The 25,382-nt window shown below is 45.0% G+C and overlaps 2 protein-coding genes and 1 long non-coding RNA gene across 7 annotated transcripts in view; 1 reads left to right on the top strand and 2 right to left on the bottom strand.

The window, feature by feature from the left end:
* Gwl (serine/threonine-protein kinase greatwall) overlaps positions 1 to 25,382 on the bottom strand; it is a 182,254-nt gene that overhangs the window by 40,696 nt on the left and 116,176 nt on the right. The gene's annotated exons all lie outside the window — the stretch shown is intronic.
* LOC139818411 (uncharacterized) lies at positions 202 to 4,972 on the bottom strand. Its single transcript, XR_011733425.1, has 2 exons — positions 4,840 to 4,972; positions 202 to 3,321 (listed from the first exon to the last, which is right to left on the bottom strand). It is a non-coding gene; the product is annotated as an uncharacterized lncRNA (long non-coding RNA).
* Grh (grainy head) overlaps positions 4,077 to 25,382 on the top strand; it is a 112,194-nt gene continuing 90,888 nt past the window's right edge. For both annotated transcript variants that reach the window (XM_071787094.1, XM_071787095.1), the window contains exons 1-3: positions 4,077 to 5,286; positions 7,770 to 8,066; positions 15,422 to 16,230. In XM_071787094.1, coding sequence (XP_071643195.1) covers positions 8,016 to 8,066; positions 15,422 to 16,230 — 860 coding nt within the window. In that variant the 5' untranslated portion in view covers positions 4,077 to 5,286; positions 7,770 to 8,015. The remainder of the gene's footprint in view (positions 5,287 to 7,769; positions 8,067 to 15,421; positions 16,231 to 25,382) is intronic.

Here is a 25,382-nt window from a genome sequence, read left to right as displayed (position 1 = left end):
TACTCAGCCATAACTCTCTCGATACTCTTAGCATATCATTAAAATTATCTCAATGTTATTTTATATTCTACTCATTTATATTTTTTACAGAAATCTTTTTATATATATTAGAGGTTTGAAATTATTAGTTTATATGACTATTTTATTCTGCCATATTTAACGTGAGAAAGGACATGATACATGTAAAATAAAATAAAACTATTTTACTGTAGTCTTTTTATATCTGAAAAAAGAAATCTAAAATCTCATACTTCATCCAACAATAATTATGTGCGAAAAAGAAACTAGAATACGCTTTGACTTTGCTAAGTATATAAAATGAATCTGTTTGGGACCATTTATCAATATAAGACATTATCACCAAGTGCGGCATAAGTCTGAGAGTTATAAAACAAAATAAGATCCTTGAAATTTATTTAAGCTCTGCACAATAGGTCCATTCTTTGTACATTAGCCGTTATTTTCTTGAAGTTATTCTATTCTTACGTCAAGCTATTCTATTTCATGAGAATCAATTATGACAATCGGAAAGTCCGTTGTCAAAAAAATACAAGGACGAAGCGATCCAGAGATACGAGCAAGAATCGGCGGTTTTTGTCTCGCTCGTGCTGAAGAGGCGGGAATGCGCAGGTACGATAAGATTATAATGAACCGAGCATGATTTTCGCGCTCTTCACCCCTTCTATCCCGGCACACGTGACAAATGAGCGTTTTGCCAAGGAGAACGCGCATTTCGCCGATAATAACATGTCGGCGAGTATATGCAGAGGGATGTGCGTAATTACGGGTGACGCGACCTACGACAGAATCGTCCGTGGATGCTTCTGCTGAAACGAGCATATGATGTATTCACAACCGCGCGCAACTTTAACCCCTTCTCGAATACCAGCGGCAATTTCCCTATTGCGAAAATATGTACATAAATTGTGGAAAGATATCTCTTTTTCAATTTACTAGATTGTGTTGACGAAATAATATATTTCAAATAAACTTTGATATTCTTTGAAAGGAGCGTTTTTGCCTGCGAGAGCAAAAACTTTAGGCAATATTTTACTAAAATAGGTCAAAGCGTGACGGTGATGTAGTGTTGAGAAAACTATCGAAAAGTATCGAACCACTCTATACATTGTCACTCTAAAAGTAAACTTTGTCTTTGATCGAATTGAATTATGGATACGTCCTCGCAAATTTTCCGACACGCTTTGCGATCTGCATAAATGTGGCCGGTGAGCGCGTTTTATTCTGTCGGTGCGAGAAATATACGGCGGGAAGGTGGGCGCGGAAGGCGACTTTACGACTACGCGCGCGCGTCGATAGATACGATGAATAGAGAGGGATTTTCTCGGCGAGGATCGGACTTCGATCTGCTTTCACGAGGTCGACGTTAGAAAGCCGCGCGCGCGTAACGCGCGCTCGTCCGGGACCGATTCTTCGCCGATAGCGCGAGCACGATGCTGAAAGATGGTCCGCCAGTTACTTCTGCTGGCGCGTACGTCGATGCGCGATTACACTCGCACCTAATTCGCTACGCAAATACGCCATGGACCGCGAAAATGGAACTAAAAAATCAGAAGAGAAATATCTCAACCCGCGCGCACGGGATTCCACCCCTCTCAGAGATTCGTTGCTTCTCCCTCCTTCTCTTTTACTTTGCCACTCGATCCACCTACGCAAGTGTGCGCGCAGCCACCCACGCTGCACACAAGCGTGCGGAGATCGTGACGATTCCCACGGAAAGAGGCGCGCGCGAGTTCAAATTATCTTCATCCGCCACGGAAAGCGTCACGTTCGGGCTATCTCCGAAGAAAAGGGTCGGTGTAATCCGAAGAATTCGAATCGGTCTAGGCCGCGTGGCTCGTATCTCTCAAAATTCTCCGAGGAAAACGCTCGGGCTAGAGCGATTAAACGCGTCGATTTCGTTGGATCCACATACGCGGCGCGTTCGGAGCCCACGAACGAGGAACGAATCCCTCCCTGAGCAGGGTCGCATCGTGCGACGTAGCCCGAGGCTGTCCTCTCTCGCTGGGTGCTCATTTTTCACGAGGTCTCTCTCTCCCTCCTCGTGTTCCTCCCTCCTGCCTCTTTCTCTCCCTCCCTTTGACTCCCTGACTCCCTCCTTTTTTTCATCTTTTAATTCCATCTTCTTCTTTTTCTCCTTTTAATCTCCCTTCGTGCGCGTAGCCAACGCCCGTTCTCTTCGTCGCTCGTACGGCTTCTCCTTTTCTTCTCCTCCTTCTCCTCCTCCTCTTCCTCTGTTTCTCTCTCTCTCTCCCTCTCTTCATCTTTCCTTCTCTTCGTCTCATCACGCACACGCCCTCCTCTTCCATCCTCCCTCCCTCCACAACATTCCCGCCTCGTATCTCTCGCTCTTTCGATCCCGAGTCCATCTCCGTTCGCGCGACTACGCCAGCAGCACCAGCAGCAGCTTCGCTCTCTTCGGCATCTGGCGTCCAGCATAGACGTCTCTTACCGCGTGCCCCGTATAAGAGAGAATCAATCGGACATACATATATGAACGTACTTCTTTTCTCCGTCCCACCATCGGCCGATCTCCCTCGTGGATATCCTTCTCGCAATGGCGCGGTAGAAAGAAAGGAGGAAGAGACGCGCGAGACGATATAGAGCTCTCCTCTCCATAAAGAAGAAGCTCTTTTTCTCTTTCTTTCTCTTTCTCTCTCTTTCATTCGGCGAGAGAGAGAGATGAGAGGAAAGAGTTGTATGTGCGTGTGCGCGTCTGTCTCGCGATGACTCGGGAAGATGCCTCGATCATCTAAGGCGGATAGTTTCAGGCAGAGGCTTTCTTTATAGCGTGCGTAGCGATAAGCCGAATAAAAAAGATATTGCAAAATAAAAATTTAAATAGATATATCTAAGGATGCCTTTCCGTCCGATAATAGGCATCTGCCATCGGCCTATTTAGCGCGTACATTCGGCGAGATGACTTTACGTCCTTCTATTAGATATCCCTTTCGGATACAGTTTGGTATGTGGATATCCTTCTCAAGGTGGCGAGATAAAGAGCGAGCGTTATAAAATCGAAGCGAGGAGGGTAAGGGGAAAGGAGATGGAAGGCGGAGGCCAGAGCTCGGATACGATAATCTTACATGTGCGTGTCCTCCTTCTCGTTCCTATCGCAGTCCTCCCCGCGGCTACCCTTCTCAAGGTAGTAAAGCCGAAGCGGGACAGAGCTACGAAAATGAAATCCGAAGTAAGAAGGACGCCGAGACGCCGGCGATAACGTACGTCTGCGCAGTCGTCTTCGTCCCGCTTAAGGATCTTCGACCGCGTGTATCCTTCTCAAGTTAGCAAGGCGGCTCGAAGCTGGAACCAGCGAGAGAACGGAAAAGAAAGAGAGAGAGAAAGAGAAGAAGAGGAGGCAGAGGGAAAGAGGGCAGAAGAAAGAGAGAGCCAGAAAGACGGTGGAGCTGAACGAAGAGAAATGATAATGCACGTGTGCGTACACCGCGATCGTCTACGTTCCTCCCGTTACAACTCTCGTCAGGTATCTCTCTTGCAGATGATTGAACGGAGAGAGGGAGATGAAGAAGCGACGCGTTAGAGAGAGATGACTGTAGAAACACGATAATGCCGGGTGGCCAGGATCCCGCCTTGTTGATGATTCGATGTTCTGTTTGTATCTGTGCAACTCGTCGCGGAGACGATAGTTCCGTCCTGGTCACACTCGTCGGCGAGACCCATGAGACCGTCCTTGTCGCGTTAGCTACCTGCGTAACCCCACTGCCGCGCCTCTCCTACCTGCGCCTACAATATCCATCTGTCTTTCTCTCCCTCTCTCTCTATCTCTCTCTCTCGGCAGTGTCTCTTATCCACTTGTACTTTGCGATCGTCTCGAAGCTCTCACTCTCACCGTCCCTCTCGGGAGAATACGTGGAGCGAAGGAGAGAGAAAAGATGGCTCAGAGGAGCTTGAGAGTCCTCTACCATTCTCTTCATCTCTCTCTCTTTCTCCACCAGAAGTGGGAGGGCAAAGAAACGGTGAACGGAAGAAAGAGAAAGAGAAATAAAAAAAGCAAACGCCGAAGGGAGATAGTCTCGAAGGGAAGGCGTTATGCGGTCCGCAGGTAAACGGAAGAGCGAGAGTGAGGAGAGGAGGACGAGGCTCAGGAGCGAGGGAGGCTGAAAGGCCGTAGACGGAAAACATGCGAATGAGAACGAGTGGGAGAGAGAAAGAGACAGGGGGCAGGAGGTAGAGAGACGCGCGAGCGTGTGTGAGACGCGAATGGAAGGGAGGGGGGGGATCCGAAGCACGGAGCTAAGAGCGTGATGCTGGGAGGCGGCGGCGGCGACGGCCATATTGCCGTATCTCGAGAGGAAAGAACGATCCGAGACAGCACCGTGAAGCTGCTGGGTTTGGTGGACCAACCCAAAGTTTTAAAGGTTAAAATACTACCTGCTGCTTCAGACGGAGTTTTAGTGAAGCCTAGTCTCTTTTATTAAAAACCTTCGAATTCCGGCAGGATCTTTTGTTTAGTTTATATAGTTCGGTTCCCAAGTTTCCAAGTTTCCGAGTGATTGTATGCGACGGTAACGTGCGCCGTCGTCACCGTTGTCGCGCGCGTGAACGTGCGAGTGTGTGTCAAGCCGGTGCGCGATTATGCGATTGAAAGTATAAACAGGATACGGACAAGTCCAACAGGACCCTAACGAACAAATTCGTAGACGATCGAACGGTACGCTTGAAAGAAACCGAAACCAGTGCAGAACGACCGAATGTGACATTCGAGACTCGGAGAAATGTCAACGTAATAATGTGCGCGTAGTGAATCGCGGTTGTGATATCAGGTGAACAGACGACGTCGCTCAAGGTAGAGCTTCTTACCGAGATATTTCGTAGAACCAACAGCTTCACCGGTGAAGAACGAGAGTCAACCAAGCGAAGAACCGCGGGCCCCCGGCGAAGGGTGCCCCCGAGAGAAGAGTGGTCCCAACATCAACGAATTCGCCAAGACGACGGACGCCTCGGTCTATGGAGAAGGTGGTGACACTATCATCCGTTGAGATGTGATCCAGAACATAGGAGGGACACTCAGTAGTTTGTAGTTGGTCCCCACCTCCCCCCCTCTATCACCCCACCACCCCACTAGCCCCCTCGTGACTTCTACCACCTACTCTACCTCCCCCTCTCGTCTCCCCTCGTACACATGCACGTGTGATAATCCACCTCGCCGATAAAGCAACCATCACCGGATCAGCCGGACTTTTGATTGCGCCGGCTGCTGTACCGCTCAACGACACTTCTCCCTCCCTTCTATTACGATCCCAATGAGTGAGTATTGTCTTCACATCGTTTTATTACGATAGTCTAGGCCTTACTATAGCGCACGGCTTCGTCAATAGCTGGAGGCTACCTGCGCGATGACGCACAGGTGACGCGCAGGTGACCTACCGATGAGCAAGTGAGGCCCGCGAAGATGTGCGGCCCATGTGAGATTTACCGCGCGATATCTTGCCGGTGAAGTGCTTCGTATCCTCTTTTTGGTTATTTGCAGTCGTATGTCGCTTATCAACATTTTAACGCGTTTTACCTTTTACAATATTGCGATACACGCTATGGCTATTAGAGAGATAGCAAGAATTCCTAGATAAATTCTTTACTGAAGATATTTCATAGAAATGTAAGAGTAAGCATGCATATATTTGCAGAACTTATTCATGTGACTATACTATTTTTCAGCAAACAGAAAGGCTCATTAATAAATGATTTTTATAATAACACAACTTCGTTTTATTTCATCATTGTACTCGAATTTAAAGCATAAACTAATAATTAGAATTAACAAAAAAATATATGCATACTCATCGCTACAAATATAATCAGAATCGCAGTTACTTTTTTCATAATTTAATTCTCTTTAATATTATATAAATATATTCAATACATATATACATGTGAATAAGTTACTTAGAAAATTGTCGTTATTGGATCTTTTTTTTCAGCAACATGCTCTAATCGTTTTACTTAGAAACTATTGAGACATACTTTACACAAATCCTTGCATTTTAAAATTTTACAAAAGTCTATAAAACTTATTGATTATCCCAAATCCAATTTCACTACTCCAGCAAGTGTAGGTCATTCGGCAAAAGCCATACAAAAATTCAAAAGAAAATAATAGACCAATCACCACGGTCGACCATAAGAAAGAAGGTTTTAGAACCAAACTGTAGTTTAAAAATCGTTACGATACGTTATGGTCCATTATGGTACGTTCTTTACGTACCGTACCACAGGTAAAAGAAGTATCCTTTCGTATTATATTAAATTCCATTTCCGAGGCTCGACGTCCACACCGTACCCAAAGGGAATCATCTGGAAACTCTCACTAGAATCTCTAGAATTTCACTCTCAATACACTTTAACGGCAATTGCAGCCGTTGCAGCTGCGCGCCATGGACGATTCTAACCGGCCGAATCGCGGTCGCCGCGACTGCAACACCGCCGCGATGCACACCGCCGTGATGGCAGGTCTAGGATCTATTGGCGGCAGGTGCAACGCACGATCGAGGCGTCTGGCCTCTGATAGACACATCGCCTTCGCGCGACTCGTCGACAGAGGAAGACGCTTCCTCCTCTTTGTACGACTCGACGGAGTCCTCCGTTCTCCGGAGGCATCGTCCACTGACGCGAGGCGAGGGCGTACAGGTACTTGAAATACAAACGGACCCACGGTGGTGGGTCCAATCTGATGCAGGGTTCCCTTTGAGAATCAGGTTAGACCGGCTCCTCTGAACCTGCTTCTCTGGCTTCTCGTCTCCGGTTCGCGGTTGTATACCGGCCCCGTGCGTACCTACTCCTTCTCCCCGGTCGTCCCAATCTCCTTCTTCCGCGTAGTAGGTAGATACCTACCTACCTACTTCCCGCCGCCACCCTCTTCGACGTATCTCTCTGTTCCTCTCCGTCTCTCTCTCTATCTTTCTAACAACCAGTCTTGTTCCTTCCTCGCGAACATCACCGCGTCTCCATTATTGACGACGCGTGGTCCAAGAAAGAGAAAGAGACAGGAAGCTGGAGAGAGAGAGAGAGATGGTGAGAACCAGCACCGTCTTGTGTGTTCACTCTCGATGGTCCGGCTTCCTCGTTACGTCTATTATTATACCTGTCTATCCGTCAGAGCAGTGCCCGCGAGCTGAATTCCAGTTTTACGCGCGCGCCCTCCTCCACGCGCGCTCACGCGCGCTTACTCCGCCGTAGTAGTAGGAGCAGATGGGCGAGTCAGAGAGAAGAGCAAACCGACTGGTTTTGCTAACCATCCACCTGGACGAGACCGCGCGCGAGGACGTAGAATTCGCGGTGTCAGACTGGTTGACCGACATTCGCGCGGATCCTCGCCCGGCGATAAGTGAATAACGCCGAACCTGCTCGCTCATTCGCGCGCGGGTTCCGGTTTCCCAATCGCGGGAGTACGTGTCCCGCGTGCGTGACGCTTCTCCTTCTCCTGGCGAGCCACGTGGCGAAACCGAGACGCGGATTCTCCGGTTCTGCTTGCTATGCGAGGAAAACATAGGGTTACCTGTTTACACTTGCATTTCACCCTAACAGTCGTCGATTGCCAGTTCATCTCATTCTTTACGCTTACGTTAAATGCACACAATTAGATTACTCGTGAACAGACAAATAGAAGGAAATCTATTTGTAACGAGTCATCAGCGGCTGTAAATTATTTAATGTTGAAGATGAATAATGATGTCGGTAGTCGTGATAAACCTTTCGGTAGTCGTGATAAGCACCTTTCTTTCTGTTTCTTGCAGATTTTTACCGCCCGCTGTTCTTCAAACAACGTGCCATACAACCCTCAGCAACCTGTGATATAATACTCGATGCCTAAATATTTACATAGACGTAGACATCTAGTCGAAGACTAGATCAGGCTGAAGGGTTTCACCGTCGAAAGAGAACTGCGAGTCCTAAGACAACGATAATTCAGCCGACCACGCGTTTTAAGCGGATTTAGCAGTACGAAGAGAGAAAAGAGAAACGGAAGACGGCGCCGGAGAATGTCGACGTGCACCGACGAGGCCGATAATGCACCCTGCACTCTGTCTCCGGTCAGTGACAAACCCTTACTTTCGGATAATAAAACTTAGTGCCAAATATTTTTACATGGTACATCTATTATTAAATAAAATTGTCTGATTATGAGAATATTTCCATAAAGTAATGGTGTAAGCTCAATACAGAGGCGAATTAAAATTAGACAATCTTATTTTATGTTAAACGATATACAAAAATTAAATAGGCGACGTAGTCGGCAATTTAAGATCTGTAGAAAATTTATAATTTTTCTGACTAATATTTTATTTTTGTGACATAAATGGAGACTAATTAAACGTCTATTTCTATTCTAATCTTTAAAAGGATTTAAAAAGAATATAAAGAGATGTGTGCGTGTGTTTACTTTTTTATTACGCAAACTCCAAAGATTCTAACACTTCATAACTAAAATAATAACACAATGACATAATCCACCACATAGATTATCGTTTCATCTACCTGTTCCCTTTTTCTTTTATAAAATCGTGACCTTTTTCCTCATTTATTATTCTTTTACTCGCACCACCTTTCTCTGTTTATCCCGACAGCACCCTGTTGCGCGAAATAATGAGGGTAGACCGCTGGATTATTAACAATCATGAAGAGATTTTTTGAGAAAAGTCCCGAGACGCCAAGATTTCTGAATGATGTACGAGTCTGTATACGAAACTAAAATCGGCTTTTAATGACTTAAAGTCTTTGTGGATTTTTGATTTTACGGTTTAAAAGCGAGCATTGAACACCTCAAAAATACAAAATTCTTTGAAAATAGTATGGATCCGAAAGAATTAGCTTTAGAATCAATTTGAAGTTCCTGAAAGAAATAATGCTAAACCGAGTATTCTAAAGTACTATATTCGTATTTTATTATTCAATTTACTTGTTTTAAATTGCTAAGATTTCTGTTATAGCCGGCGTTTCATTAATAACGCAAAATCTTTTATAGTTCGAATTCCTCAATAATAGAAATCTGTTGAACAACTGTTTAAAAAATTTGATACGGTTTTTACTTTTGATTGTAATATTTTATGATACAAACTCATTTCCGATGCAATAAGACAACTTTCGAAAGCAGAAGAGCGTGCGCGTTTTCATGAAAATTTAATTCAAATCGCCGCGGGTAGCTTCGAGTTTTTGTAGCTTCAAAGAGCCTCCGTCGTACGAAAGTGAAATGCATTGATCAACCCCATTACTCGCGATACGACGCTCTACAATGAGAAGCATGAGTATGGCACGTAAGCCGTTCTCCAAGAATCTTAATAGCTCGACGGGTTATGGATAAATCCCCGCGGGCACATTATGGGCCTATTTTGGCCCGGATTGCGTGTGATTCGCGGCCTCTATGACGCAGATTGAATATTTTAAAACTAAAGAGCGTCCAGCTTCTCGACTTGTGTTGTTTTATCCGACTATAAAAAGAATATAAAGATCGCAATTAAACGATACAGCAACTTAAAAATTGACCAATAAAACAAAACTTCTTCTTTCTCTTCCCTTCTCTCTCCAATAAGATAATCCTAATTATAAAGATGAAAAAGATAGCCACGCAATGATTTGTGTAATATTATTATTGCGCCAATAATGTGCAAATAGCACAAAAAATCAGGAAAAAAAGTTTTTGCAGTAAGATAAAACGTTTAAGCGAGGAAAATCACGAGGATTTAAGATACCATCAGTGGACCCTATACGAAGATTAATAAAAAAAAGTCATTTGCATTTTGCTCTCCTTAAACGTCGCGTGTAAATATGCGCGCATAAATCTCGTAGAAAGACGAAAATAAGGACGACCCGTTTGGCACCTGCGGCTGGCGCCTTTTAATACGCCGGTTAAATCTGTTTACGACAAGCATCGCAAGTGCACAAGCATACCGGGTGTTCAAGTAGCCGTGTAAATATTATCGCGCTTCCGGATCGAAAAAGAGAACGTGCGCTTCTTCATCGGTGACGTGAATGGCCGCGTCTGTTTTCCGTCATTTGTGGATTTATATATACGCGCCGATGTCTCTGCGGAGACTTCGACATCCTCACATCGTAGACGCGAACGATACGTTAATCGTCCATTCGTCTCTTCGTATACGTGATGGGATCTCTACCTATCTACCTGCGGACAGGACTGGACGAAGGAAGAGATTCGCTGTGCGCAGTGATGACTCTTCAGATTTCTCGTACCTGATGGCCAAACGAAGGGAACCCTCGTCGATGATCGCGCCGTTCATTATGGAGATAAGAAGTAAAGGCTCTTTAATAGAATTCCGAGCGACTGGTCATTTTGTATCTTCATTAACTTTTTCGTTAACCGATTCATTATTGCATGGTAGGTAAAAGAAAAAAAAAGAGAGACAAGGAAAGTCCCTGTAATTCGCGCACGCAAATCTTTTCTCGATTCAAATGACTCATACCAATCACAAAAACGAGATTGAAAGCGTGCAAGAAAAATGTATCGAAAATAAGCATGCGCACACACACGCACACACACACCGGCGCGCCGAAATATTTTGCTTGCGAAATAAACTCGCGGCAAAAAGGGGAGCGCCTGATGAATGGATGATAAGCGATAACCAGCGATGACGTTAATTAAATAAGCCGTGCGCGCGGTACGCGCGCAAGATTAATAAACTTAAGCCAGATATTTTGATCCTCCGCGTATATCAGACGTTTGCGAAATACTCAATATCTAAGTTATATAAAAGATTGGAGTACAGCCGCGGCAATGTTATTCGAGCCGCGTCACTGTACGATTATCGAAGGCGATAAAACGAGCCATATCGGGACATTCGATGAACACTGAACAGTAAGTATAATGCAAGAGAAAAATTTCACTGAAACTACGATCGCTGTAATTTTTGTTGCAATTAACGCACTCAAGTTAAGACTGGCGTTTCTTACGCGTGCAACTGAGAGCATTAACATCATAAAGTAGTGGAAAAAAAAAGTTGCTTTACGAGCTGTTGTCTAGACGCATCACGATAGCACAAACGACACAGTCTGCAGCTCGCGGTTTAAAAGTCTCGACTCTTTATCGTTTTCTGGAAAGAAAATATCTTTACGCTTGTTGGATTTTTAATTTATTCTGAGTCTATCAAGTTTTATTTGTTAATTCAGTTAACGGTTGATGAATCACTAACGGAACGCCAATGTATTGTAACCCGAAGACCAATAGATATCGGCAATCCTCGCTAGAGGTAATGCAACGAGCGATAATGTTTACGATTATAAAAAGCGAATGGTTAGGATATTCCGGCCGTTACGGCAAACGGACGAGGAATCGTACCCCTAAGACACGTACGTGTATACCGCGAAAGAAAAGCATCTAACGATTCCACGTATCTACATCCGCGTTGCACGCAGCTGCGTACCGCGTCGCGATCGGCAATAACTGCACGTTGCAAGGGGGATGTAGGTATACGCGCGCGATTCGCAGCCTACGGCGCGGCGGACGGGTAAGAAACGAGAAAGACGTTCGAGTATCCGCGAGTTTTAGCCATGGACGGACGGACGGGGGCCATTCGACCGACAGACACGTTGGACTACTGTCCGGCATGAACTCTCACGAGCGCAGAGACCGGCCGGCCAATTAACTGTTATTATGAAGGACTTCTTGCGTGTAAAGAGGACGCGCAGCATCCTAAACGAGCTGACCGCGCGACGGCGATCCGTAGGATTCGCGGTAGTCATTTCGAGCTACTCGCGAAATCGCGATCGTCTGTCTTGTTCGGAAGTTTTGTCGCGATTGGATAACATTCGGGCGATACGTGAGAAACGGCCGTCCTTGTTTCTTGTGTAAAATAAATTTAATGATAGCGTTTCTCGTTATCATTAAAGGACGAGTGATACAATTGTAAAAATGTAGATACATATAAAAAAATTTCGTTGTTCTTATTCAGATCGTGATGTACCTATCTGTAGCTAACAGTTCAATAAACTCGGATTTAATCGTATCGTTTAAATAAATCATCTTTAATGAATTATTCCAATCTACGCGCTACAAGATGCTGAATTAGATCAACGGATTCGTGTAATGACAGATTAAATGTAAGTCGATAAATACAGCGATAACTTGCAAGGCAATACCGGGGGATCGTAAAATATCTATACTTTTACGCTGGACGTCCGCTGCCATTTACATCTCCGTTGTTGGTTGTCCGTACGCGAAACGCAATAAAAACGAATAGATCCACGCGCGGTTCCGGTTCCAGCGGATCACCGTTGAACGGGGGGCTGCGCGTTCGATCCCGCTTGCCTTGCGAGCGCGATAAATTTCATCGACTGACGTGGTATTAGATTTCGAATGAAGTCGGTACACGGCCGGGTATTCGCATCGCGGAGTACTTAATGTCGTGTAACGACCGCGGGAGGTTCGTGTCGCGGTCGCGGACTCGCCGCGGGTCGGGCTGATTAATTGTCCCCACAGCCGGCGTATCTGGGACCCCTTGACACCGACGATGGAGCGTGTCGCGGCGGTGCGATGTCAAGGATAGCGCCTCAGTAGCTCGACGACTTTAAGTAATGAATCCGCAGAGATTCCTAACGACATCGGGGAATTACGGGGAAACGCGCGTCGCGGCGCGCGGCGGTCGAAATTCGCGAAACCGCAAAACCGCTCGCGGCGAGTTGACGTTTTTATGACGTTCGCGCGATTACCGTTACATCAGGACCGTTTCGTCCATTAGACGCTCACGACACAATGCCTGATGTCTATGAGTCTTGTTTTTAAGACCTATAAAGAATTTACTGGCACGGTAAAATATGAAAATAAAATTGAATTATAACGCTCCTCATATTTCTGCATGGTTCTTAAAAACGTCGATATTTGGAGAAGAATTAGCAATAAATAATAAGATAAAAGCATATCGTACCATTACAAGAAAATGTTAGATATTAACGATTAATAAAACATAGGTGATCACACACACACATACGTTTCCTATTTAATAATAGTTATTTATGCTCAAATAAAAGTGTCCATCGATATTGTGCTGATATTGGAGATGTAATGAGAATTTATACAATATCTGTAATTACATTACGTAATCGGAATTAACGTTAATACGACGCATTTAATTTAAAATTATGCATATGCAGATAAAATATACGAATAACGTAAGCGTAGTTAAGAGAAGCCTCCAAAAAATAAAATCATAAAGCAGTTCTGCGCGTAAAAAGCAGGCAAAAGGCGTAAAATTACGATGTTATTAATAATAAGTTTGTCACATCTGTACGGCAGAAAGTCATAATCGCGAGATAAACATTGTTACCTTGGCTCGTGGAGACACGTGTGGTCTATTCAGAGAGCTCGCGTTCGTCCATTAACGATTTTACCCGTACCTACCAACCGTATTTCATCGTGCTAATCCTCGCGCTTAATCGTAGAATCGCGATTATTCATCAGCGGGTGAATTTACGACGGTCAACACGAGGAAATATAGGAACCGGTGACACTCGGGATTAAGTCCCGCGCACACCGTAGAAAATGAGCAAAGGGGGGAAAAAAAGATACTTTCCGAGGAGACGAGGAGACAGAGAAAGAGAGGAAAAAGAGTGTATTTTTGTGCTTAGGCTAACGGCGTGCGTAATTCATGCGCACCTCCACGCGCGAGGTGCCTGAGCACTAAGAGGATGATTCATAATATTGTTAATTATGTTAATTGACGGAACCCATCGCTGCGACTGCAGGCTGCTGCAATATGCACGGGCCTTAATAGCATTGCCACGTCGCTCGCTGTCACGTTACGAATGATGCCGCGGTGACTGTGTGGCATCGGGCAGCTCTCGAGGTCTCGGAGGTTTTGCCAGGAAAAAAGAAAAGAAAGGAGAGAGAAGGAGAAGGAAGGAGAGAGAGAGAGACTTCGCGCCATAACTTATGTTACTGGCTAGAAAGCACGATAATCCGGCGACACGTGGGAAATTCCAAACGACGTCATTACTGTACCGTATTCTTATTCATGCGGGTCGCAGGGGTTCCCGTGCGCGCCAACTTCGGGAATACTAGGATATAAGTGCATCAGTAAAGTGACCGTCGCCGTTTAACTGACCATTAAGTATACTTATGTAAGATATCTGTTTTACGAGTAATATATTTCCAGTAATGGTTTCAGTAAAATCTAAAGAGACTTCCCTTCGCACGACGTTCGACCACTAAAACTTCTGAATCGCATCAGGGATTCTGTAACTCATGTATAATTTTGCAATTTTATCGAACATTAACCCGTGAAGAAAATATCTCCCAGACATTGGAATATTATTTCGTACGATAATAAATGTGTAACGAAGGGAATATTTTTATTCGGGAGAAAAGAAAATGAAATTATTCAACCGGTAATCTGTCGGTGCGTCTAACTTAATTCGTGGCTCACCTTTCCGCGTGACTGTCTTTCGGAGAACTCTCGGTGAAAACGTATCACGTAACGCGCGAACTTCGGGGGGATAATATAAATCGCGGCAAATAAAACGCTCGTAGAGGCAATTAAGTAATACCGATGTCGCGCGAGATAAAATTACTAGCTTCTCTCGGAAATGAAAGCTACCATTGCCAATCCTTCCTGAATATCGTGACGAAAACGGCCGACAGCCTCGCGATGGCGATCGTCTCTCGCGGTAAGCCGTGAGTGGACCTAGATCGTGCCCGTATGATCGTTTGATCTTTGAATACACTGTAAGAATTTCTCGGCGCGCGTGTTACAGGCAACGAGCGTACGGACGATTAATTATGACGAGGAGGATGTCTGACAGTACGAAATGCCTCGCGCTTCGGACCGCGCGCGAAGATATTAATATAATTTCTATCGCGGAGTTATTATAGCGTTCGAAAATGTTGTAGACTGTTGCAACATACGCATGGCGTTGCCCAGGACTCCGAGCGCGCTCGGGCGTATAAATCCCAATGTCGTAAACCACGCGCCTGTTAATGGCGATTAATAAATTAACGCCGGCCGCGCGCTGTGTTTTAATTCCGTTACCATTGTATTTGTAAATAATCTAGCCTGTGCGCATACGACCGATGACGAACGCGCTATTTCGGTAAAAAGAAAAAAACGGAGCGCGATTGGTATTGTGCAAAGATCAAGGTGTCTCGTTGTTAATACTCGATGTAATGCGACCATAATACCTCCGCTCGATTATGGAGCATGATTTCACAATAGCGTTCTTTTCTTTTATTTTAATCTGGCGCGATAAAAAAAATAATGCTATAAATTCATCTATCGTGATACTGAAATCGTTATATACGATCGTTGCACGTAGAACATTGGAATAATATCTCGACCAACAATCGTGATTATGCATCCAACCGTCTATTCGACAAATCGAAATGGTGATATTGCAGTCGTTGCGATAACGCCGCGACAATGACCCTACCTATCTACGTTTACAGGTGCAGGAGGCACCAGTCTCGCCGGCGTCCTCCTCTCTGAGCAACCAAAATCAAAACGAGAGCGAGCAGGTCCTGCTGGCGACCATGCAGCCGGTGAACGTGCTCGATCTGCACGAACCACCGGCCGTGCACACGCTTCACCACAAGTACCATCACCATCATCGTCACCATCACCATCACCATCATCATCACCATCAGCAACAGCAGCAGCAACATATCCAGGACAACGATTCGGATGACGTGCAGCAACGCGCCGCGGCCGCGGACGACCCTGACGGCCGCGTGACTCCCGACGCCGAGGCGGCCGCCGCTGCCGCTGCCGCGGGCAACAACGCGCTCGGCGTCGGCGAGCACAAGATGATCGACCTGATCTACAACGACGGGCAGAAAACGGTCATGTATACCCACGACAAGGAGATCATCTACGAGAACGAGCACGCGGACCGCGTGCAGGTGGTCGAGTACCCGCCGCCACCGCCGTCACCGTCGCCGCCGTCGGCCGGCGTCACGCGGACGACGGGCCTGCTGCCGCCGACCTGCGTCACTCCGAGATCCGCCGCCACGGCTGCCGCCGCGACCGCCCTGCATCTGCACCACTATCCGCAGCTGCAGTTGCAGCACGAGGACGACCTGCCGCCGACGGTGCGCCACGCCGTCAACGCGACCGTGCCGAATTGCGGCGCCGCGACAACCACGACGACGGTGCTCGTGCTGTCGGAGCTCGTCGCGGCCGATCCGGCTACCGCCGGTGCAGCTGCAGCCGCGCAACAACTGACACTCACCGCCGCCGCAGCGTCCTTTCGCGCTGGGTAAGTCACGCTTTTCCGCTACGTTTCTCGAATTTTCCTCCTATCCGCTCGACTTGTTCGCCAACCGATCTTTCGATCTCGCATGCTGCTGTCCTCTCACTCTCAGATTCAGATAACCTGAATCAATACGACTGTTCTTACAAAGTAAAAAGTATACGCCTGCATCATAGATTCCGCGAAATCATTAAATATTTATATCATACAATGCTAAACAGCAGGCTATTGACTTGATTGAGGAATTAATCGGAATGATGCCAGTGCAAACAGAATTTTTACCTAATGGAAAGGAGAAGCGTATATGATAACATAATTTAGCGAAGAATTTTCGTATTATATATCATCTCGTAGCCTGATTTTTCTTGAATAATCATATGCGATTGAGTATTATATGTTTACGTCGCAAGTCCCACGCGCATATTTCACATATATAATTAAATCTATCCGTGTCACTGTCGTTGTGAATGACGGTGTATTCGAGACAGGTTGTAATTCATCCTTTCTTTGATTATTGACTCACAATGCCTCTTGCGGTTTGTTCTATCCGTATAGCAGATGCGACCGCAACGTTACGAACGAAAGTCGGTGTGGGAACTTCGCTGTTAATGTTTTTCATTAACACGTATCTTCGGTATGTTCACAAAGTGTGTCAAAAATATTGCTATGTACTGTGACTACATACGTTCGCGCATGAGATTAGGAATATATTATGTTGCAGTGCAAACTGATTGATATCGTGTCGCTAGTTGCGCTATAAAGATAACAGCAAGTAAAAAAGATTAATGAGAATGAATCACGTTTGTTTGTAACGTTGCGAAAGGCATTGGAAGAGAAAAAGGCGTGATTGCCGGATACGCATACTTTCCTTCTGTCTCGAGATTGCCTGGGGATACGCAAAGTGATAATATATTAAAACGAGAGGAGGACCCGAAGAGACGCGGCAAAGGTCATAACGAAAAAATGGAGGGATAAGCTAAATGTCAGCTTCGGAGCTTGTTACAGGCTCACAAATGAATGTAGAGATTCAGTGCTTCGTTAGCGCCTGTATTTACGAGAGTGCGACCGAAACGAGAGTAATAATTGCGAACTTTTACGAGTTACGCGCAAAGCGATTCTATTTCCATTCGTAAAGGAACTGGAAGGTCGGAAACTTATAGAAGTAATTCAACCTATTCTTGAAAATAAGCACGTGTGATTAGATTATGTCCATTTCTACCAATGTAGATTAACTTTAATCGCGGTTTAACTTACTCTTTTCATTTTTTTTCTAGTTCCTAAAATTAGCGAAAAATAAACGGTAAGTTTAAACCAAGATCAAATAAGTTAATCTGCATTGGTAGAAACGGATATTAAACATTTATTTGGTTCAATCGAGATTAAACACTTATTCGGTGCTAGCCAACGGTAAGACTGGCTAATTTTTTTTCCCAGAAGCACAGATAAATCATCGGGGCGATCTGATAAAGCCAATGACGTCTTTACATTAAAAAACCGCCTTAGTGAATAACGATCAATAATTTTTCTTTTTATTGAATTTATTAGCGAATTATCGCAAACAGGTTGTTTACACGGACGGTAGCGCAGACGTCACAGAAAGAATCGGAACGGGAGTACATATAGCGTTCGAGGAGCGGGGTGCGCTATCTGGCGTATGTATCAGCGTCGACAATTAACAATCATTGCGCGCACTTAGCCGCGAGCGGCGCGGATAAGTCACGTTGCTACGTAGAATTTATTATTATGACGAAGACTCTACCATCTCGCGCGCGTATGTGCGCGTACAGCTTGCTACGCGAGAGCGCGCGAGTTACGCGCGCCGCGGCGATCGCCGCCGATCGCAAACCGTTCTCCACACGCGGAGAATATCGGCGAGCCAATAATCATTAACCACGCACGCACACCGGCGCGCGCCACCTTGCACTTTTGCAATAAATAAAAATCAGCCGCAATTAATCGGCGTGAGATATGCACGCGGGAGACCTTGGATGCCACGAAAGAAAAACCGCGCCACTTCTCCGCGACCGCTTATTTTTTCGCTTACCCCGTTATTACGAAGCGAGGCGTGTTGGCCGGTACGCTCTCCCGCCGAATTCCGTCGTTTTCGAGTGAGACTCTTTCTCGCGGGTCCGTTCGCCAAACGAGCGACCGCTGTTTTCTCCCTCCCATTTTTTTTCTCCTTTCACGCTTCCTCGCCTTTCCATTTTTCGTCGGAATATATGGTTGGACGCATACAGATTGAAATATTCGGCCGACTCATTCCTGAGAAATGGCGACTGCCTCTCTCGCTGAGAGGTGCCTCCATAGTGATCTTCGAAAATTCAAGTTCCCTTTCACTTCGCACCTTCAGACGCGTCACCGTGAGTTTCGACAACAATCGAGGTGTAGCAGAAAAAGAAAAAGGAGACCTTGAAAAGATATCGTATGTACAATTCACTCGCATTTTTCGAACATATGATTCTCTTCCGTGATATCAGTAGATCTTGACGTAATGTGCGCGAAGAATTGAACCTGTTAAATTTATTACAGCTCTAGGAAATAAGAAAATATATTTGTTCTTGCTATTGTAATACCTGTCGAGAAACGAAATTTTTCAGAAATCTCGTAAAATAATTATACTTAATTTTTCTATGCTCACCCCTCAAGCAACGCAGTAAATAATTGATAACAAATAATTTCCTGCGTAACAAAGAAAATATTCCGAGTTGAATTCTTTCGTTCTCCGCGGTCGAATAAGGCGAACAAGAAAAAGGCCCCTAGAGGGCCTTCTCTGCTATTCTCTTTTGTCTAGTCCTCCACGATCAGAACGTAGCGCGCAAAAAAGAATCCCTCGTGTTCTCTCAATCTCTTTCTGTCGGTCGTCCATAGCCGTAAGAATGAAGAGAGAGAAAAGGAGTACTAAGAGAGGAAAGGAAGCCCATGGTCTCAAGAAGGAAGTAAGAAAACGAGTTCCACGTGCAAATTCTCATTTCTTTTTATTTAATTTGCACAAAATTAACCGTTTATAATTCGCACACACAATATATTTTTCCGTAAAACACAATTTACGAGCGTGAAATAGAAGAGATGTATATCTCTTATTTTTGAATTATATTGGAAAAGTGAGAATATAACACGGGAATAATTCGTGTTAATTTTCAAACATTTGAGAAGGAACGTTACTTTGATGTTTCCTACCTAAGCACCTTAGCTAAAGACCGATTCAAAGGGAACCGGTTAAGCTGACTTGCGTGGGTGCGTGATATGAATGAATACGTATGACAGGTGATGCATGTTATCGGTATAAATGTTCGAGAAAAGCGCAATGTATTTTATCCGCCGTACAACAGTTCAATATAATCGCGCCTAACGCTTCGCCAACTATATCGGACCCGTATAAAAATCTATCGATACGTGAGAGAGTTCGATGCACCGCCATCTCTATGCCGGGAACGTGCAAATAGCTTTATTAATATATTTAAATGTGCGTGTCGCGCAGCGTTGAGTTATGGATAGAGATAAAATATTGAAAAAAGGCACGTGTCGCTCGCGGCCAATTCCTTTGTCTGACATTATTAAATATTCGTCGAGACTTTATTTTAATCTTATATAAAGTGATTATTTCGCCATAAATGAATGGAGCAGGGCGTGAATCGATGATCGCGGTCCATATGTACGTCCTATAATTGTCAGCGTGTAAAATGGAAACGGTATGTCTGTCTCTCCTCTCTCGGCTGGCTCGTCCTTTTAATTCAAGTTCCTTCCAAGAGAAGATTATCCGTCAGGACGGATTGATCCATCTTAAATTGAGAACCTGTCTCGGATTTCGCCGTCGGGCGAGCAACCGTGAACGAGTTTAAGCCGTGGAATAAGTAGCTTAAAGGGAGCGCGAGGAGAACAGATCTTCGCTTTCGACAAGTTTCAAATCGACCGACTGATTGTGAGTTTTATCCCGACGAATCGCGCGCTCATCCCGTACTTATAAGTAAATGTACTCGCGATACATTTTAATCTGATATATAAAAGCAAGAGTATATTTCCTCAATAGTTAATATCGCGTTTTATCGAAATCTCAAATTGCATGTTGTGCGCGCGAAACGCATGAAAAACCATGACTATCTAGAAATAAATCGCCGCGACGTCAATGAACGATGAATAAAATACTTTTATGATAATTATAGCTCAGAGCTGACATAAGATCGTATACATATGAATTACTGTATCAGTGACAGCAGGAAGAAATGCTGTTATTTCATGCGTACCTAATTTATGGTCCATTTCCTGCCACCCCAATTTGCGCAACGCGATACGACTTAATATACTCCTACGCATTCCGTCTTTTCAATTAGCCAAACAGTACACCGAGATAGGTCCCGCTCGCCCGAGCTAATCGATCGTTACCGGATCGTACACCACAACGACAACGACGACTTTCCTGCCATTTTACAAATAACGCACGACAAACAAGTCCGCTGCGCCGATCGATCACCGTCTCTCCCTCGAATCACCGCCGCGTTTAACCGATGTTATCGGCGACCGGCGTGTTTCTACGCCATGCTAAAATAATGGATATTAATAACGTCCGCGAGAGACATCACGGTACGACCTACAAACACGAGTATTTTTCGTGATTCCGTAATTTGCCCGCGCGTGGAAATTTATGACGTTGCTCCCACGCGGAAAGGCACTCGGTGCCCTTATCTCGAGGCGGTTCCGTCCGGCGCCGGAGACCGATGCGGTTTTTTCCATATCGCGGGTCGCGTCGGGAAATTATAATGTTCTCGCGTGACGACTTCACACGTCGCTGATCACCGTGTTTTCCGTCAATGGGACGCGCTCGGGCAAATATAATCCTGTCCCACGTGCAAGTCCCCGTCGCCGCGGTAACCACAATGGCGATCGTCTAATGGCGAGGAACCGAGCGCGCAGTGCACCGCTCGAGGGCCGCGGCGGCGTAATCTATGTTAATGCGCCGGCGGAGGTGGTTGAGGTATAATAATAGTGTTTTCGAGGATATGACGTCACACCGTCGCGCACGCACACGCGCACGCACGGGACATGCACGCATATGCGCTTTTCGTGGATTATTTATTTGACAGATCTCCCTACGGGGCGTTTCTACGTTTATAACCCGGCATCCTCTCTCTCTCTCGGAATTTGTGTCCCACCATATACAGCGCGCGTCCGGTCGGCGTACCGGTGTAAGTTACCAGTGGCCTATTAACGCCGGCCGTGGACGGCACGATATATCCGCGTATACCTGCAGGCACGGCGAGAATCGGTTTCGAGAATGCCCGCGTGGCACGGCACCGGAATTTTTTCAGCTCCGTTTTCCACACGCGCTTCTCAAAAAGCGCGAGAGATACTCGCCGACGGGAATCGCGAGCGAAAACGTTATATTATGTAAATTGCATTAAGCGCGCAGCGCTAACGCCAAGTGATTATCAATTAATGTTAATGTGATTCTATGCATAATATTAGAACTTTACGCAGGGCTGTCGTGCGAGAAGAAATAAAACGCAGCATAATATTAATGAATGTAATAGCGGTGTCGATTGTCGATCATATTAATTAACTCAAGAGCTATAATATGCAATATATATATTTGAGAAGTAAAGATATCATATTGAAATAGCCGAATGACACGAGGCTCAGTTATATGTGCGTATTATATTGTTAGCATTAAGGATCAATCGGTCAACAAATTGGCGTGCGTATGCAAAATAACGACGCGTTCGCAAACTGTATCGCGTGGGTTCCCACTTAAGTATACACTCGGAATGAAATCTCCCTCATCGTTCGTGAAAGTGCCGCCGTATCCCGCGAATTTTTGGGATTACCGGAGGCCCAGCGTTTCGTATGCGCGCCAAATTGCCGTAATGACGGTGCACCGACGTAAAAACCGTTTCTCTCTCTCGTTCGTGGAAACGAGAATGTATAAGTCGGGGGCCCCGCGTCTCTTTCGTTTGTCCCTCGTCCGTTTCTTGTACGTCCCGCATCCCGTTCCACGAAGCGACTCCACAGTCGTTCCTCTCACGTTGCTCTTCTAGAGAACGTCGGGAAAAAATTATCGATGTATGAAATAAGCGCTACGTATATGAAAACGCTTTATTCGACTATCGCGCACTATCGGTTTTACGTCATTGCCTTTATTACGATAAAATCGGTTAATCGACGCTTGTCTACGAGATATTTCTTCCCAGATTTTTTTGCAGCACTTTGCGACTGCAGAGAGACTGTCATAAAAAAAAATATCCTGATGTGACTACGTGATAAATATCGCCTATCGTAAATCAGCGTTTTTCATCGATGGATTGATGATACCTTTGTAAGACATTAAAACATCAGAAAATGATTTACATTTAATAAACGACATTTCTTTTGTTCGTGGAGTCTCATATCTCTAATTTACACTGTGTTTCCACGATTCTACGTGGTTATACATAATTATATGTAGCAATCGATGAAAAAAAAGCTATTGAACTAAGATATTCACTAACGAGAGTGATTTGCTTCGACAATAAGTACCAGGAAAAAAACTGAGTCACCGTGTCTACCTCACGTTAACCCACGCAAAGTTGCGGCTGAAATCCAAGATAAGAAATTTCCATGCCGATTTCGTAATGCGTTTGGTTTTTCACAATTCTAATACATCGATATAAATAGAGTACGATTCGAATACGGTCTCGTTCGTGCGATATGCATGTATATATCTATATATATAAATCACTCAGAAATAGAAATCGATCGACGTAAAGACAAATTCGTTCGTTTGCGCCTGTGAATGATTATGATACGGCGCAATAGTGTAAATCGTGTGCATGCTAATGCAAGACCTGCCGCGTGTGTCAGCCGCCTGTGTTAACATATTTCCTCGCGGCGAACGATATCTCTATTTTTTCCTCCGCCTTCCTATTTTTTCCGTCTCTCTCTCTCTCTCTCTCTGTGCGGTCGGCAAATTTGCATACGGACTAAGTGTATTAGTAAGCGTTACGTATGACTCCGTCGAGAAGTGAAATCAACCATCGGTCGGCCGATCTCCCCGGCTCTTGCTCCCGCGGACTGAATCGAGGATCGTTTCCCCCGGTGTCTCAACGTCGACGACGATAGTCTTCGCGTCGATTACGTCCGCGCTTATACAAATGCAAATTGAGAACGCTTATGAAACCAACTCTTTTGTCGTTTGTCAGTTTGTCGCGAGAATCGATCGATTTAATATCCGATTTAATGGGAATCGTTAATAAAATTACACACCGAGACCCTCCCGATTATCTCCGTTGCTATTCGCGGGCGATTCTTATCGCGTGATCAACGCGAAATCGACTAGCCAATTTTTATTCGCAGCAGCAAGAATAGCAAGAACTTCGTCGTGCTCCATTAGTTCCGGACGCGTCCCGCGAACCTTCGCGCTTCCGCTCGATAGATTTCGCGTGTCGGACGTGCAGCCAGAGCTATTTCGCCTCTGTGGTTTCTTTTTCTCTCTCCCATCCAGCAAATGTCTGTTATTTCGCGCGCATGGTTGAATGGTCGACATTCAGATCGGCAAATCGCCGGAACGCGAGAATAGGCAGGCGCTCTCGTTGCGCCAGATCGCGCACCCGCTCTCGCACGTGAATCGCTCCCGCGATTTCTAAAATTCCTCTCTTGAGACAGTTTCGGAGCATAACCGAGTAAAAGGGCTTCCGATAAGAGAATGAGAGAAAGAGAGAAGCGGTTTTTATAACTTGGCGGTCCTTTAAACGCGCGTATTCGGCCCGCGGAAAAAATCCAATTAGTCGTCCCCCGTCGGTCATATCCTTATATCGCGCGCGGTGCCACGGTGCAAAAAGCCAAAATAAGAAGGACGCGAGCGTGCACGCATGCATGAAGCGGCGGCACGCATGAGGTACACGCAAGAAAATCCGTTCGATACGTGCCCGCCGGCTAGGGATGCTCGCGACGCTACGATAATATCGAGGTTCGGCTACTCCTCTTTCGATATTTAATGTCATACATACATACATACATTACAATAAATTTATATAGAATATTAAGGATTTTTAAATCAGTACTGCAAATATGAGTGCAGAAAATATTTTATTAGTTGTCTCTTGTTCGGCATTTAAAAATCTCGTTGTCTTTATTTCTTTAAACTGATACCAAATAAGTAATATTGGCGTCAATAAACTAAATTGAAATATTGACGTCCTCTATAAAAGAGTTAAGTAATCCAATGCCAGTAATAAATGGTTCACTCTAGCCTATTGCTGATAGCACAACATACGGCATACTATACAAATACACGTTTACACACGCGAGACGTGTGCATGTCGATAAACTCGGTGTATTTCCATATCGAGCTCTCGTAAATTACCAAGACGCTCGGGTACGTTGAATGACAGACAAGGAGTAGCCGCGGAATCGAATGAAGAGCGGCTGCGAGCCGATGGCTGCTAAGAAGACGCGTTCGCGTCTTCACGGCCGCGTGATCGCGATTTGTTTCCACGCTAGTTTGACGACACACGGCGCTACTTCATTCACGTTCGCAACCGGTTGAATACGGACGTGAGCGTATGCCGGTATGAATGGAATTAAGTGCTGTCGATTGCTTCTTTACGCCCGGCGATCGCTTTCAACTTGTCCCGCAACAATGAGCGTATACAACGATCTGTTTGGCATTTGCCAAGTGAATAGTCTTTTGTATGCTAAAATGCATGCGTGCTTTAATTCTGATGTAGTATGTTAAATCGTCGTTGCGGAATATAACGTCAGAATGATGACAGCGGGTATTAAGATAATTTTGCTATTTGTGGAACGTTTGTAATATCGTTTGCAAATGATGGATGTGTAATTTATCTGTGACATTGATATCGTTAATCCTAACGGATATGTCTTTTTAGACCTAATGACATCATTCTCATAAGAGATTCTCCTTATATCCATAATATGTCGCAAAAATACTTTTTCCTGGTACAATTAACATAAAATATAATTCAGATTGCAGAGACGTCCGACCACAGACTTCCGCAAATTAATTGACACGCATTATATCCCTAAGCTAGAACGAACGTGCAAGATCTAAAAGTTATTGCTAATTTTGTAATAATATTATATCTCTCAGAAACTTTGTACTACTTTTCTCCAAGACAGAATTTTAATATTTTCTAATTTCTAAAAATATCTCATTGCGTAACCATCTT

Source organism: Temnothorax longispinosus, chromosome 8 (genome assembly GCF_030848805.1).
Source record: "Temnothorax longispinosus isolate EJ_2023e chromosome 8, Tlon_JGU_v1, whole genome shotgun sequence".
Lineage (NCBI taxonomy): Eukaryota > Metazoa > Arthropoda > Insecta > Hymenoptera > Formicidae > Temnothorax > Temnothorax longispinosus.
The sequence above is the reverse complement of the archived record's forward strand: the minus strand, read 5'-3'. Positions and strand labels throughout refer to the sequence as shown.